The 12,214-nt window shown below is 41.8% G+C and overlaps 1 protein-coding gene across 1 annotated transcript in view; it reads right to left on the reverse strand.

The window, feature by feature from the left end:
- Positions 1-12,214, reverse strand: part of LOC126473190 (sodium- and chloride-dependent GABA transporter 1-like) — a 127,348-nt gene that overhangs the window by 83,543 nt on the left and 31,591 nt on the right. Inside the window, exons 3-4 of the mRNA XM_050100084.1 lie at positions 5,087-5,215; positions 4,799-4,901 (exon numbers count right to left, since the gene is read on the reverse strand). Coding sequence (XP_049956041.1) covers positions 4,799-4,901; positions 5,087-5,215 — 232 coding nt within the window. The remainder of the gene's footprint in view (positions 1-4,798; positions 4,902-5,086; positions 5,216-12,214) is intronic.

The following is a 12,214-nucleotide window of genomic DNA, read 5'->3' on the forward strand; positions in this document are numbered from 1 at the left end:
ATGGGATTGCGACTGGATGATTTAACGGAACAATTGGCGTACGTATAGGATACCTAAGTGTTCCGCAAAGCCAGAAACGTATCGTACGGCCCTGACAACATGGTCGCCAACATCTTAAAAGATGAGAGTATCCACAACCCACTCATCGTTAAAGTGTAGAAGAAAGAGCAACACTTGGATACTGTGTAAGTAGGCTGTTTAGGTTTTTATGTTGGTAACGTCACCTAGCGCTCTGTATGAAAATCACTGGCTGTGCTGTGTGCAGTCTGTGGCTGGTTTGCATTGTTGGAATTTGCTATTGTAGTGTTGGGCAGTTGGCTGTTAACAGCGCGCAGCGTTGCGCAGTTGGATGTCAGCCGCCAGCAGTGCGGAGTCAGATGGCGGAGTTTTGAGAGCGGATGATCTGGACGTGTGTCCATCAGAGAGAGTAAATTTGTAAGACTGCATGTCATGAACTGATATATATATATTATGACTTTTGAACACTATTAAGGTAAATACATTGTTTGTTCTTTATCAAAATCTTTCATTTGCTAACTATGCCTATCAGCAGTTAGTGACTTCACTAGTTAGAATCTTTTATTTAGCTGGCAGTATTGGCGCTCGCTGTATTGCAGTAGTTCGAGTAATGAAGGTTTTTGTGAGGTAAGTGATTCATGAAAGGTATAGGTTATTGTTAATCAGGGCCATTCTTTTGTAGGGATTATTGAAAGTCAGATTGCGTTGCGCTAAAAATATTGTGTGTCAGTTTAGTGATGATCAGAATAAGTAAAGAGAGAAATGTCTGAGTACGTTCAGTTTTGCTCAGCTGTTTGAAAATCAAATAACGTAAGGGGTTTATCAGCACAGTAATTTTTCTAAGGGGACGTTTCAACTGAGAATGTTGAAATAAACATCGTGACTCATGTTAACGGTAACCTGAATGAGCGGGCCCAAGTCACGGTACGAAAATCGTACCTAAAACATAAAACTCCGACCTGAGTGACACCTTCCATACACTGTGGGTAAAGCAACTAGTGGGCCGTCGCTTCATTCAACGCCTCGCATCGTTTGAAAAGAGGCAAAAGCGGGACTCAACAGAACACACTGCACGCCTTCACTCAGCCGCTGACAGTTCCTGCGTTGTTCGTCCTATTGAAAGCTTGCAGCTTTATGTGCAGCTGTGAACAATGGCCCTTTGCGAGGCACCGGACTACAAATGCCCATTGTACTAGGTTCCCTTCAAAATGCTCGCTCGGAATCTGGTTGAGGTGGAACTGCGTTCACTTACAATAACAATTCTTGTCGGGTTTTAAATCGATTGTCATTGATATGGCGTGACACTCGTCTCAGGTCCTTGTCGGTTAGGATCTACTTACAACTACTGTTCCTACGCCGTGCTACACGGCTGTGAGTGGTACACTATTCCTTGTAGACACGTTGATACACCAACAAATCGGGCAACTTCATTCACGGTTTGGACATGGACACGTCCAAACACGATAGCTCCATTTTGAGACGTCTCCACGTCACTCCATATTACTGCACTGATCCCAGACGACCAACTAGCAGATGCACACCATTTGGCTGCCGTAAGCGTGGACGGCCACTTGATGGCTGGGTACCAGACCTACTCGATCTACAGGACCCAAAGCGATACTTCCGATACAGATACTCTCTTACGATACTATGAAATCATCGACTACTTGGTATCGACACCAATATCTTAGATATCGAAACAAAAGTGCTGATAGTTACTCATATCAGTAATATGAGAAAGTCCCTATACATACTTACTCTGTTGACAACATGCGAATCTCACCTTGTCGGCTTTCCAAACAACTCCAACAGCTTTTGCACGAAAGGCTATTACAAGCAGTGTTGAGGATGATAAATTTGTACCTCCATTTAATGTCACAGAATTAAGTACAAACATTAAGCTACGTATATTAAACCACCAAGAGGCACATGTATTCATTCCAAAAGAAACCATGTGGGATGTCAAGTGCTCCATGGATTCTCAAGGCTTGGTGCTGCGAGTACACTCAAAATAATGTCACCCATACAGATGCCTGCAATCTTTTCGTAACATGCATTTAATTCATTTACGTAACTACTTTGCAGAGACACACAAGAGTTGTTATTTCACTAGTACACGGTCCAGTCACGTTAATAGCACCACCATCTATGTTCGAAGTGAATGTGGCTTAGTCCTTCACAAACAGTAGTGGCAGGACTAACAGTGGAGGATATACAAAGCGTGTCGAGGAATGCAGAAAACAGTGTAGCCGTTGTCGTACTGCGGAAACGGAGCGGTTGATCTGGCATCCAAAATGGCATGGTCATTGGCTTCCAAGCCATTTCCGAAACGGCTAATTTGTAAACTGTTCGCGTGTTACCGTGGTTAAAGTATACGGTGCATGGCAAAATGACGCTATCCAAAACCGGCGCCGAGACAACTGTGATGAAGGGATGATAGGGACGCATATGTGTTCGACCGAATGGATGTGCAACTGTTGAGCAACTGATGGCACAGATGAACCAAGGGGTTGCTGAAAGTGTCTCACTACGGACTGTTTAGCGAACGTTGCTGTGTATGGCCTCCAATTAGCTTTTGTTGTAAGGACATCTTCTGGCACATCAATAATAATTTTGTCTTCAATAAAATGGGTTAAGTCGAAATCCTTAGCTTCAAGCCAATGTCTTTGGTTTTAAGGGAAATCTGAAATATCTGTTGCCATGTATTCACGAATGGGACGGTTCATTCCCCGATCACAGCTCAATCGGTTCTGACTAAAATGAAGGCACAGCGAAATTGACCGTCCTTGGTACTAACGAATGCCACGAAACAAATGATACAAACATAGTGTGTATCGTATCGATGTACTTCGGCATGCGAGTATTAAATTATTCACAGTTAATTTGCTTCAGCATGCAAAATGTTGGATAAACTCAACCTTGAGTCATCGAATAAGAATGGGATTAAATTTCACAAACGGTGTGCTATATTTAATGCACAAGCCCTTAATTTTAGTATTGGATTTTGCTAGGCTTCTCTTAGCTGCCGGGATATTATAGACAGGAACGCAGTTGCCTGAATGAAGTACCCTCCATCTGGTAGTTTTAGTTATTAAACACAAAGAAGTATTTCTGCCCCGAAACTGTGCTCCTTTTTAGTCTGTTAATTGCTAGTAACTACGTAAATATATAAAAAAATATCAATGGGAAAGGATTCAAAGAAAAACTTCGAATACAGACTACTGTGATACCACGTAGAGCCGTAATTTGGTGACATACATTCCAGAAAAGATTGTGTTATTTTTTGTTAGTCCTTATAATACTGGATATCTTCCAGCATTACTTCTGCTTGGGTTAGGAAATACATTCTTGTCAGCTTTTTCTGTTTCTACTTTGTATACTTCTGCCGCACGTGGCGTTCGTGGGCATTTAGCTGCTGCCAGCTGTTAGAGGGAGGTATTCCTCGCTATTCGATATACACAGCTGCAGTATTAGAGTCCATCAGTGACATCTCGCTGGAACAACTGTATCAAGATTCACTTCACAAATGACGCTTTCGGGGGACAGAGAGCAGAAAACAGTTTAATCCACACAATGGCGGCGTGTAGGTCGGTTCTGATTACCAGTGTCTCATAAGTGTTGGCGTACGCTATAACATACTTCCTAAGCAAAGAATTAGTCTAGTAACATACCATCAGCTACAAATTTGTCTTAGTTCTAAACTGATGATTTCTTATTAATTTCTCTGCAGAAGATATTTTAAGCCAATGGTTTGTGCCAGTATGAATACATGTGCCTCATAAAATTCATATTACTATACTACTCTAGACAACCTATGTTGCTAAAACCGTATCATTTTTATTCGTACTGAACATGTCTCGCAGTCCGAAGCTTGAATTTCTGATTTGCAAGAAAATGTTAATTTGAAATATTTTGTAAGCAATGCTGTAAATAATTTACCTTGATTTGGAACTCAAGTGACTTAAACGCTATGCCAGTACAGACAGAAACGAACAGAGAAACATAATCCATTTACAACAGAATTAAAATTGTATAGACTTTATTGGTTTGCCCTGTACAATCGATAAGATAAGATGGTATTTAACTGTTGTGTGATTTTCAGTTTTGGTGCTTCCCTTTTGAAAAGCTTCTCGAAAATATTAACGTGACGTTGTGATAAGGAATTTAAGTCTAATTTCAAAAATTAAAATTGTGCGCGTGTACAGTTTGGAAATATGTCACCCTCGCTTTGGATCGATGCAGTCTGGTAACACTGCAGCTCTCAAATTACGTGCTACAAAGAATTCTTCCGAAAGGAGCGTAAAAGTAATTTCAAAAACACGTTGCACTGGCACGAAAAAATGAAAACCACTTACTGCATGGATTAGTGAGATTTCATCCAGCGAAGTGCAAAATTACCTGAATATTACAGACCCGTGAACTCACTTTTACGGGGAGGCGAGTTTACTCGTTCCACTTCACTGAGCCCTACGCCTCACAAATGCGCTCACAAATGGCCCAGCCGACGAAAATGTCGCTCGGACAGGTGCCGGGTACTGGCGGTGGGTTGCAAACCAGAAGGACTACGGAGAACCCTGCATCTGTAGGAAGGCCGTCTGAAATGAGTATGTCACCTTTCGTACTCACCCAGGATGTGCATCTCTCGCGACTGTTGCTCCGAAAGAGCGATCGCGCGGTACTGACTCTCTCTACTCGCGAGACTCTCTGTCTGAAAGAGATAGTGGCTAGCTCGGGCGGCAACTACATAGACATATAGTGTGAAGCATGAGGTGCGCCTTACTCCCAGAACTCTTCCACCGGGGTGGCGGTGTGGTTGGTTCTGTTGTGCACTAGTGTGGCGTTCGTGCCGGGCGTAATGCAGTCGCGCGTATTCCACCAGTTGTCTGCAAGCAGAGAGAAAACAGAGGCTAGACTGCAGCTCCTTGATGGGCGCCTCCTCCCAGCTCTTGCGGTTCGCCCCTGCTACGCCTGTGTCACAGGAAGAAGCGGCAAAGCGCGCGCCGGCGGCGGCGGCGGGGGCGGCGGCGGGGGTGGCGGCGGCCGCGGGGGCGGCGGGGGCGGCACTCACCGCAGTCCTCCCACGGCAGGCTGGGCAGCTGCACGAACGTCGCGATCAGGTAGAACAGCGTCCACGCGATGATGATGCAGTAGTACACGTCCAGGAAGAACACGATCGTCATGGTCGCGTAGCCCACGCCTGCAACACGCCGTATTGCAGCGCAGTCTGAGAAATGAGTGCCTCGAGATCTTGGACAAAAGGTATCGTTTAATTAAAAAAGAAGCAAATAGGCTCTTGAATAGAGCTATATCGGCAAACTACCAACCGATCTGACAATTTCTACCAACCCATTGGCTTATTAATATTTTTGCTCATTGTCGAGCCTACATTTACTATTTAAGTCTTACAGACTTTTCTCAAAATTATATAATTTCTTGATAAATCTATCTTTACAATTTATTGAAGTGATCAGGAGTGACAAGAATACTGGTATAGATGTTTTTCTTGGTGTGATGTACCTGATAAGAAAACAGGCATGAGCAAGGCAATAGACGTTTCTCACATTCATACCGTGTATCACTTTTCTTCTTCCTTGCTTTGCACACTACACGATTTATGGAGGATGTTTTCTTGATAGGACTGTGGGGATAAACCTAAAAAAACCTGAAAACGATTGTTTATAACTCAGTGTTTCGCAAGAAGTCGCGTGTGTTATACACCACTTAATAGATGGATTTCTCAGCTTTCCAGTGCTATACACCATGTCAGCCACGATTATATCTGAAAAAAATCTATATGCTATATTAACTGATTTTTGTTCTGTGGATTTTGAAATGTTACCTGTGCCTGGAAATTTTTTTTTTTTTTTTTTTTTTTTTGTAGTTAATGCAGATGTTGTTAAAACAATGTAAATTACCTTTGTAATGAAATGTACACTATGTCTTGAAAGTCTCCTTGTATTTTCTGACGGATCAGGAGACCAGCGTGATTAAGTTAGGTTGGGTTGTTTGGGGGAAGAAAATGGTTCAAATGGCTCTGAGCACTATGGGACTTAACTTCTGAGGTCATCAGTCCCCTGGAACTTAAAACTACTTAAACCTAACTAACCTAAGAACATCACACACATCCATGCCCGAGGCAGGATTAGCAGTCGCTTGGTTCGAAACTGTAGCGCCTAGAAGCGCTCGGCCACCCCGGACGACGTTTGGGGGAAGAGACCAGACATCGAGGTCATCGGTCTCATCAGATTAGGGAAGGACGGGGAAAGAAGTCGGCCGTGCCCTTTCAAAGGAACCATCCTGGCATTTGCCTGGAGCGATTTAGGGAAGTCACGGAAAACCTAAATCAGGATGGCCGGACGCGGGACATGACTAAGTATTTCGAGTATCCAACAGTCCGCCAAACGTCGTGTACGGCACGGAGGCCTAAAAAAATGGCTCTGAGCACCATGGGGCTTAACATCTGAGGTCACCAGTCCCCTAGACTTAAAACTACTTAAACCTAACTAACCTAAGGACATCATACACATCCATGACGGAGGCCTATGTAAGACGACGATTTGCAGCCTTCCTTGGCATCAGTTTTCAGCGGGACTCAGCAGCAGTAGCAACGTTCCCCTGAAGATGGTGGACAGCTGGATAGCCGAAATATTGAATGATATTGATTTCAGGATCTGGCAGTAAACTCAAGAAGACTTTCAAGATTTAATCCGCCGGGAAAGCTTACGAAGTCATATAATGCATACCATGGATTACACTAGGTTAATGCCGATATGGAATGATAGGTAAATTTTTTATCACTTGTCAAAGAGTAAATTTGTGGTATAATCGAGAGATCGCGGTTCCACACCAAAGTCGACAATGCGAATCGATACTACAGACATTATCGAGGGCTCGCAGCGGCCCACAACAACCAATGAGAGGCACTCCACAAGACACGCCCTCCCTCTCAGCGTAGCAGCGCCCTTACACTGAGGTTAACATAGTGTCAGACATGCAAAGTTCAGTCCAGTTCGAGATCTCAGCTACAGCAATCATCATTATCTAGGACCAACGACTAGTTAAAATATTGAACATTGTACCTCCAGAAAACAGTCTGTTAATTAGTGGATTGAGTGATGCCTTTCTATTCCATGACATATGTAAATTATCCAGTACTCCTGTGGCAAAGAAGTGTGTCAAACTTAGGTAAAGCTTTTATTCATTAATGTAATAAAGTGAACTAATATTTCACATGTTCTAGTTTGATGAGTCTTCTCCTAGAGCAAGCAAAGAATTCATAGTTATGGCCAGACGAAAGTACTCGTAGCTTCGTCTCGTCACAATAAAAGTGAAATGCCAATACCATTTCTGGGCATTGCTGTGTGACGTCAGAGAAGTGCATGTGAGACCAAATAACTAATTACGGAGCACAAAGTGCGTGGCTAGTTTAGGCAGACGTAGAAGGCTCTAGGTACATCAAGATCCTGCCCCATAATTGCTCAATGCTAGTCAAAGTGATAAATGGAGTAAAAGCAGCTTTGTTGAGGACTTCGACATCATCATAAGTAACAAAATGGAACAGCTACAGCCGTCCTTACGATCTTGTTTCTTATATGCCTACCAGTTTCGGTGCTTCATTACATCATGTTCAGGCCTGCTGCAAGGGTTAACTCCAATCGTATACACGATACCATTAGTAGCCAATATCTGCAGACTACCTGTAACAAGTATGTTGAGTCTCCAACCATCAACTAACAAGTTGGTTGTTGATGGTTGGAGACACAACATATTCGTTACAGGTAGTCTGCGAAAACTAGTTCATAGATGTTGGACACTGGTGGAACCGTGTGTACGATTGGAGTTAACCCCCTCAGCGTCAGTTAAGGCCTGAGATGGTGTACTAAAGTTCCGAAACTGGTAGCCATATAATAAATAACATCGTAAGGACCGGTGTGGGTGTTCCATTTCATTACGTAAGTGAACGGCCGAAGGCCCTCAAACTTCCAGTCAGAAAATGGGTATACAAAAGATTCGACATCATCGTCTCAAATCTCCGGCGAACTGTAATACTATTCATTTTCGTTCGAATTAGAGATGTTCAGTGACTTTCAGTGAACTTTCAAATAATGTTAGTTATAAGTTAGAACGCACACTTCCTGATCTAACTTTTCACATATGTCATTGTTATGTTGACTAGGCCCCTGTGCCTTTCCTCCTATACCGTGTGTCGTTTTATAAAAAAGAGACGTCATTAAAAGGTGTAACACTCCCAGTTTTGTTTTCTTGTCAAAACCGTGATTGACATTCATCAGTAACGACGCTTCAGTAAGTTAATTTTTGACGCAACGCAATTCTTGCTATAATAGAGAGTTTTCATCGGTACAATTTCAGTAAGGTCTTATACTTATTATTTGAAATTATTACTTTCGATTTTCTTTAACACTTTAAAATATAAACTCAAATTTTCTTACTGTTAGTTTGGACTGTACTGTTGCGTTGTTTATCGTGTGTGTATGAACGTTGTATTGGCACACTTTTACGTAAACAAATACGTAGTTATTACTGTTCCAGTTATCGGTTAGCTAACGAGCAGGTATTGTCCAGTTGTACTGCTGACCGTTTAATATTACTAATTAATTCACTGATTTTGCTGTGCGTTATTCGGAATTTCGTAGAACTTTTTTTATTTCGCCTTTATCGTGTGTGATTGCACTGTTTTACATATGTTAGTCAAAGTTCCAGTAAGTAAAGAGTATAGGAAGTTATTTTTAAAAGGAACTTGTTGTATATTTTTCCCACTAGTCAGTTATTCACTTCGGGGATGACTGCCTTAACATTTTCTTGCTACGATTAGGCTCAAGAGATCAAGCTCAATATAAAGGGTTGTAAGAAAATCTGAAGAGCTTGTAAGGGTGTTGCAGGGTAGGTTGTGCTGAGAGATAATTGTTGAAAATATTTCGATACATTGTGCCGTTTCCCAGTTAATTATCACTTTAAGTTAGCCAATCAGGACATTGCGTGCGCGGATTCACGCAGCCCGCCCTGATACAATTAGTGTCAGTTGTTCTCATAACGTAGATGATAGAGCACGAGACTGCTCAGCCTTTGGCTCGGGTTCGATCCTTACTATCGTCCCATGTCCACTACCGCTCTCTTGTTCAGTTTTATGAAGCCAAATGAAGAAGCAAATTTGTTTCTTGATAGTTATTTTCAGCACGACCTACCCTTCAACACCATTACAAGCTTTTCATATCGCTTCTGAACACCCTTTGCACGCAGAGAAAATTAGTGAGGGGGAGGTTACAAAGTATTATACAAAACTCAGCTGTACTAATTATCTTATATTTTACTATCGATTTCGATCAATTTCAGACTAGTCCATGAGTTGTGAAAATTGTTGTTTTTGTTGTGTTGTTGTGGTCTTCAGTCCTGATACTGGTTTGATGCAGCTCTCCACGCTAATCTATCCTGTGCAAGTTTTTCATCTCCCAGTACTTACTGCAACCTACGTCCTTCTGAATCTGCTTAGTGTAATCATCTCTTGGTCTCCCTCTATGATTTTTACCCTCCACGCTGCCCTTCAATGCTAAATTAGTGATCCCTTGACGCCTCAGAACATATCCTACCAACCGGTCCCTTCTTGTCAAGTTGTGCCACAAACTCCTCTTCTCCCCAATTCTATTCAATACCTCCCCATTATGTGATCTACCCATCTAATCTTCAGCATTCTTCTGTAGTACCACATTTCGAAAGCTTCTATTCTCTTCTTGTCCAAACTATTTATCGTCCATGTTTCACTTCCATACATGGCTACACTCCATACAAATACTTTCAGAAACGACTTCCTGACACTTAAAGCTATACTCGATGTTAACAAATTTCTCTTCTTCAGAAACGCTTTTCTTGCCATTGCCAGTCTACATTTTATATCCTCTCTACTTCGACCATCATCAGTTATTTTGCTCCCCAAATAGCAAAACTCCTTTACTACTTTAAGTGTCTCATTTCCTAATCTAATTCCCTCAGCATCACCCGACTTAATTCGACTACATTCCATTATCCTCGTTTTGCTTTTGTTGATGTTTATCTTATATCCTCTCTTCAAGACACTGTCCATTCCATTCAACTGCTCTTCCAAGTCCTTTGCTGTCTCTAACAGAATTGCAATGTCATCGGCGAACCTCAAAGTTTTTATTTCTTCTCCATGCATTTTAATACCTGCTCCGAATTTTTCTTTTGTTTCCTTTACTGCTTGCTCAATATACAGACTGAATAACATCGGGGAGAGGCTACAACCCTATCTCACTCCCTTCCCAACTGCTGCTTCCCTTTCATGTCCTTCGACTCTTATAACTGCCATCTGGCTTCTGTGCAAATTGTAAATAGCCTTTCGGTCCCTGTATTTTACCCCTGCCACCTTTAGAATTTGAAAGAGAGTATTTCAGTCAACATTGTGAAAAGCTTTCTCTAAATCTACAAATGCTAGAAACGTAGGTTTGCCTTTCCTTAATCTTTCTTCTAAGATAAGTCATGAGGTCAGTATTGCCTCACGTGTTCCAATACTTCTAGGAATCCAAACTGATCTTTCCCGAGGTCGGCTTCTATCAGTTTTTCCATTCGTCTGTAAAGAATTCGCGTTAGTATTTTGCAGCTGTGACTTACTATACTGATTGTTCGGTAATTTTCACATCTGTCAACACCTGCTTTCTTTGGGATTGGAATAATTATATTCCTCTTGAAGTCTGAGGGTATTTCGACTGTCTCATAGATCTTGCTCACCAGATGGTAGAATTTTGTCAGGACTGGCTCTCCTAAGGCCGTCAGTAGTTCTAATGGAATGTTGTGTAGTGCCGGGGCCTTGATTCGACTCGGGTCTTTCTGTGCTCTGTCAAACTCTTCACACAGTATTGTATCTCACATTTCGTCTTCATCTACATTCTCTTCCATTTCCAGAATATTGTCCTCAAGTACGTCGCCCTTGTATAGACCCTCTATGTACTCCTTCCACCTTTCTGCTTTCCCTTCTTTGCTTAGAACTGGGTTTCCATCTGAGCTCTTGATATTCATATGAGTGGTTCTCTTTTCTCCAACGGTCTCTTTAATTTTCCTGTAGGCAGTATCTATCTTACCCCTACTGAGATAAGCCTCTATATCCTTACATTTGTCCTCTAGCCATCCCTGCTTAGCCATTTTGCACTTCCTGTCGATCTCATTTTTGAGACATTTGTATTCCTTTTTGCCTGCTTCATTTACCGCATTTTTATATTTTCTCCTTTCATCAATCAAATTCAATATTCCTTCTGTTACCCAAGGATTTCTACTAGCCCTCGTCTTTTTACCTACTTGATCCTCTGCTGCCTTCACTACTTCATTCCTCAGAGCTATCCATTCTTCTTCTACTGTATTTCTTTCCCCCATTTGTGACAATTGTTCCCTTATGCTCTCACTGAAACTCTGTGCAACCTCTGGTTCTTTCAGTTTATCCAGGTCCCATCTCCTTAAATTCCCACCTTTTTGCAGTTTTAATCTACAGTTCATAACCAATAGATTGTGGTCAGAGTCCACATCTGCCCCTAGAAATGTCTTACAATTTAATACCTGGTTCCTAAATCTCTGTCTTACCATTATATAATCTATCTGATACCTTCTAGTATTTCCAGAATTCTTCCATGTGTACAACCTTCTTTTATGATTCTTGAGCCAAGTGTTAGCCATTATTAAGTTATGCTCTGTGCAAAATTCTACCAGACGGCTTCCTCTTTCATTTCTTTCCCACAACCCATATTCTCCTCCTATGTTTCCTTCTCTCCCTTCTCCTACTCTCGAATTCCAGTCACCCATGACTATTAAATTTTCGTCTCCCTTCACTATCTGAATAATTTCTTTGATCGCATCATACATTTCATCAATTTCTTCATCATCTGCAGAGCTAGTTGGCATATAAACTTGTACTACTGTAGTAGACGTGGGCTTCGTGTCTATCTTGGCCACAACAATGCGTTCACTATGCTGTTCGTAGTAGCTTACCCGCACTTCTATTTTTTTTCATTATTAAACCTACTCCTTCATTACCCCTATTTGATTTTGTATTTATAACCCTGTATTCACCTGACCAAAAGTCTTGTTCCTCCTGCCACCGAACTTCACTAATTCCCACTATATCTAATTTTAACCTATCCATTTCCCTTTTCAAGTTTTCTAACCTACCTGCCCGATT

This window comes from Schistocerca serialis, chromosome 4, assembly GCF_023864345.2.
Source record: "Schistocerca serialis cubense isolate TAMUIC-IGC-003099 chromosome 4, iqSchSeri2.2, whole genome shotgun sequence".
NCBI classification, from domain to species: Eukaryota; Metazoa; Arthropoda; class Insecta; order Orthoptera; family Acrididae; genus Schistocerca; species Schistocerca serialis.